Source organism: Apis dorsata, unplaced genomic scaffold (assembly GCF_000469605.1).
Source record: "Apis dorsata unplaced genomic scaffold, Apis dorsata 1.3 scaffold_58, whole genome shotgun sequence".
Classification (NCBI taxonomy): domain Eukaryota; kingdom Metazoa; phylum Arthropoda; class Insecta; order Hymenoptera; family Apidae; genus Apis; species Apis dorsata.
Genome location: NW_006263358.1, coordinates 107,835 through 111,508, shown reverse-complemented (window position 1 = coordinate 111,508; position 3,674 = coordinate 107,835). Strand labels below are relative to the sequence as shown.

At 27.4% G+C, this 3,674-nt stretch overlaps 1 protein-coding gene across 3 annotated transcripts in view; it reads right to left on the bottom strand.

Annotated features, from left to right (window-relative positions):
* The window catches only part of LOC102672878 (heterogeneous nuclear ribonucleoprotein 27C), a 34,581-nt gene extending 32,415 nt beyond the window's left edge, over positions 1 to 2,166 (bottom strand). For all 3 annotated transcript variants that reach the window (XM_031515176.1, XM_006609541.2, XM_006609540.2), the window contains exons 1-3: positions 1,944 to 2,166; positions 731 to 938; positions 433 to 619 (exon numbers count right to left, since the gene is read on the bottom strand). In XM_031515176.1, coding sequence (XP_031371036.1) covers positions 433 to 619; positions 731 to 938; positions 1,944 to 1,981 — 433 coding nt within the window. In that variant the 5' untranslated portion in view covers positions 1,982 to 2,166. The remainder of the gene's footprint in view (positions 1 to 432; positions 620 to 730; positions 939 to 1,943) is intronic.
* Between the last annotated feature and the right edge of the window lie 1,508 nt (positions 2,167 to 3,674).

Genomic DNA, 3,674 nt, shown 5'->3' with positions numbered 1-3,674 from the left:
TTGATTAAGTATATGTATATATATATATATATATATATATATATACACACACACATGTATGTGTACATATATATATATATATATATATAATAATAATAATAATAATAATAATACGTATACATATATAATAATATAATAATGTGTATCATAAATTGTATCAATTATACATTATAAAAAAATTTTTATTTCAAGAATTCTGACTATACTTTTCATCATATAAGAAACAAGATGATATGATATTTAAATATTTATAGAGTATTGTTTTTTATAGTTTCCATAATAATTAAAAAAAAATACTATTAAATACATAAAATATCATTAAATTATATTTCATTATGTATTTAAATTATTATTAACATGAGTTATTAAATGGAAACCACTTCAAACAATACTGGTTTAATTACATACAAATAATTATTATAATGTACTCACCCCTTGATTTCTTCTTCTCTTGGTCATACATTATGACAACCTCCATAACTTTACCAAAACGGGTAAAGAAAGACCTCAAATCGGTCTCTGTCACATTACTTGGTAAGCCACCAAGAAAAACTTTCGGAAAGCCTCCACTGCGTTTTGGTTTCTGTTGAGTGCGTGGATTACATGGTTTCGGGTCAATCTATAACCAAATAATGGGAAATATAGATAAATTTTCTTTTTTATCTATATCTATATCAATTTCTTTTTCTTTTTTTCGTGTTATATATAAAATATATAAAATAATACTAACTGTGCGCCCATCAAGTTGATGTGGTCCATTCTGAAGAACTAATGGAACATTAGCTGGATCACTAAATGTTACAAATCCAAAACCACGACTGCGACCAGATTCACTGTTTTTCATAACAACGCAGTCAATTACTTCGCCGTAACGGCCGAAGTAACGTTGAAGATTTTCTTGTGTTGTCTCCCAGGACAAACCACCAACAAACAACTTTCTGTAAGAAAAAATTTTTTTAGAAATAAATAATAGACTTATATAAATAATATTAATAAAAAATGTCTTTTAAATAAATTACGATACACGAAACAATATAAATAGAATAACGTTTTTCGAATTCATTTTTTATAATACGTTATATAATAAAAGAAAATTTTGATATTTTGATAAATTTAATGTAGTAAATTAAATTTAGGTTAATTAACGTAAGAAATAGCAAAGTATAATTTTATTTAACACGCATAAAAAATACACGATTTATATTGTAAAATATATTTATCAATGACCTAATTTTGATAATAATCCATAATGCACATAATATTGAAGTATTTCATGACGCATTTTTTTTTATCAGTAATGAAAATTCACGGAAAAATTGATATATGCATAATAATATGCCGCTTAACACATATCTATCAATAATCACAATTGTTCAAACGTGTAAGAAAATCGCGTAGCGATGGAGTATTGAAATGCTCTGATCTTTCAGGATATAGAGCATAAAAATAGAGAATCTAGAATTGAAGGATCTAATAAACGACGATGCAGTAGCATACTTTCACACCGAAATAAAATATCAAAAATATACATAATATTCTAAACCACCATACTCGTGCTTGTCGATTTTTCCAAAAGAGTAACATCTAAACAATCAAAAGTGTCGTAAGTATTAAGAAGAACACTATGCAGAACCGGCATCGAACTATTCCCCTCTCACGAAAAACCACATATCTCATCGTTTATTGCTGCAGGAAAAAAAGATTGGCCTCGCATATCATAAAAATCATATATGAATAACGAAGCATGATGACGTTTTGCGTAATATAGATAAGCAATTTAGCTCATGATCAAGCAAACATTGAAAGCAAGTAAGAGATACGAAGTAACTGCAATACGCAATGGAGATCCCACGCAATAAACCCGACAGTCCATGAACGCGTCGATCGAAAATTCTCGCATAAAAATACCTTTCAATGGCTAGTAATATGTAATTCAGACTTACCCCTTTTCGTCGTCGTCCATTTCGGTCTTCACTCTCATAATATTTCACTTAAAACTACGAGAATGTTGTTAGTATTAGGGCGCGAATGGGAATATGGCACGATGCTTAGCGCGGACGAGGGTAATGGCTCCCCACAATGAACGCGACGTCGAGAACAGAATGTAAACGTAACGAAGCGACTCGCGTCACTTCCGCTGGTACACTAGTCAAATCAGCAATCGTATTCAGTACTTCAGGGACGTGCATACAGGAAAATTACGCCCTCTGCAATACAAATAGTACGATTTTATATTTTATTTTCATTAAAATATTTTGTATGTTGCATAACTATATTTTTTCTTAAAAAATATTATATATTTGAAACAAAAATAATTAATATTTCTATCGTTCAAACAGTCAATTATTATTAATATTTTATATTAATCTACGAGTTTCATAATCTATACAAGTTGAATTATTACAATTATTACAACCCTGAAAAAAATATTATGTATATTTAATGAATTCAATATGTATCTAAATAATCAATGCAATGGTCAATAATAATGTTTCTATGTTATTAATGAATAAATAAAAAATATGTCGAAATAAATATACTAGTTGAATATAGTAGTATTTCTGGGTTCAACGATCTGTCGTCACAGAGCTTCCGCCATATTATTTTTACATTGGCGGGAAACTTTAAATCACATATAATTTAAAGTATAGAAGATTCATTTGATATACAGAAAAAATTAAATCTTTTCCATTTTTAATTGAGGTGAGAATAAGCTCACCTGCATTGAAAAATGCATTTTCATCATAATTTATCTATTATAAATTCACATTTTTACCAAACAAAACATATTAATTTCCTTCTTACATAAAAATGCAATTTTCTAGTCGTTGCATAATGCATAAGAAAACAATTGCATTGAATAATAACATTTATATCTGTAATAATTTCATAAAGAACTTAAACAGAACAATATAAATATTAGATTTTACATAATTTTAGATATTATATAATTATATTAATTAAAAACATTGCATTAAATCTAACATTAAGCAAATATTTTTAATAAAAAATAAAAATAATTTTTTCTATATAATTTTTTTTATGATTTTTTTTTTTTTTCATAATTATTTATACCATATAGACGATCGAATCTTTCATTTGATAAATCTATGATAATGCAAAACACGCAGAACTAAACAATCAGACTTACCTTAAATATTTTTAAAAATATATTTCAAATCAGAATTTTTGTTTAAATATTTACCATTATATTTATCATAAAAAAAGGTATTTTTAAAAAAAAATTGATTAAATAAATTTCATTAGAGAATAAGAATAGTTCTAAATACATCAAACAGGACAAGATTATTCCGTACAGTTTCTTTTTCATTTGCTTACAATTCGTTCCCATTTTATAATTTTTCCTTGACACACAGTAGTTAGAAATCGCTAACTTCCCAGAAAGTAATAAACATTGTTAATCGAAGAATCGTAACAAAGATGGCCTAAAAATCAAAGGTTATCACGTGTGTAGAATTCGAGGGATCGATTCCTCTTTATTCTCCGCCTTTCCGGCTAAAGGATATCCACAAGGCGGCTAAAAATAAAATTATTTAACTCGAGCAACTCTTTCCTTCTTCGCCCGATTCATCCGGCCCGCCAATTTAATTTCATTGTAAACGTTTGAATCATATTAGAATTCTCGTTATCCAACCACGATAAGACTATATAAT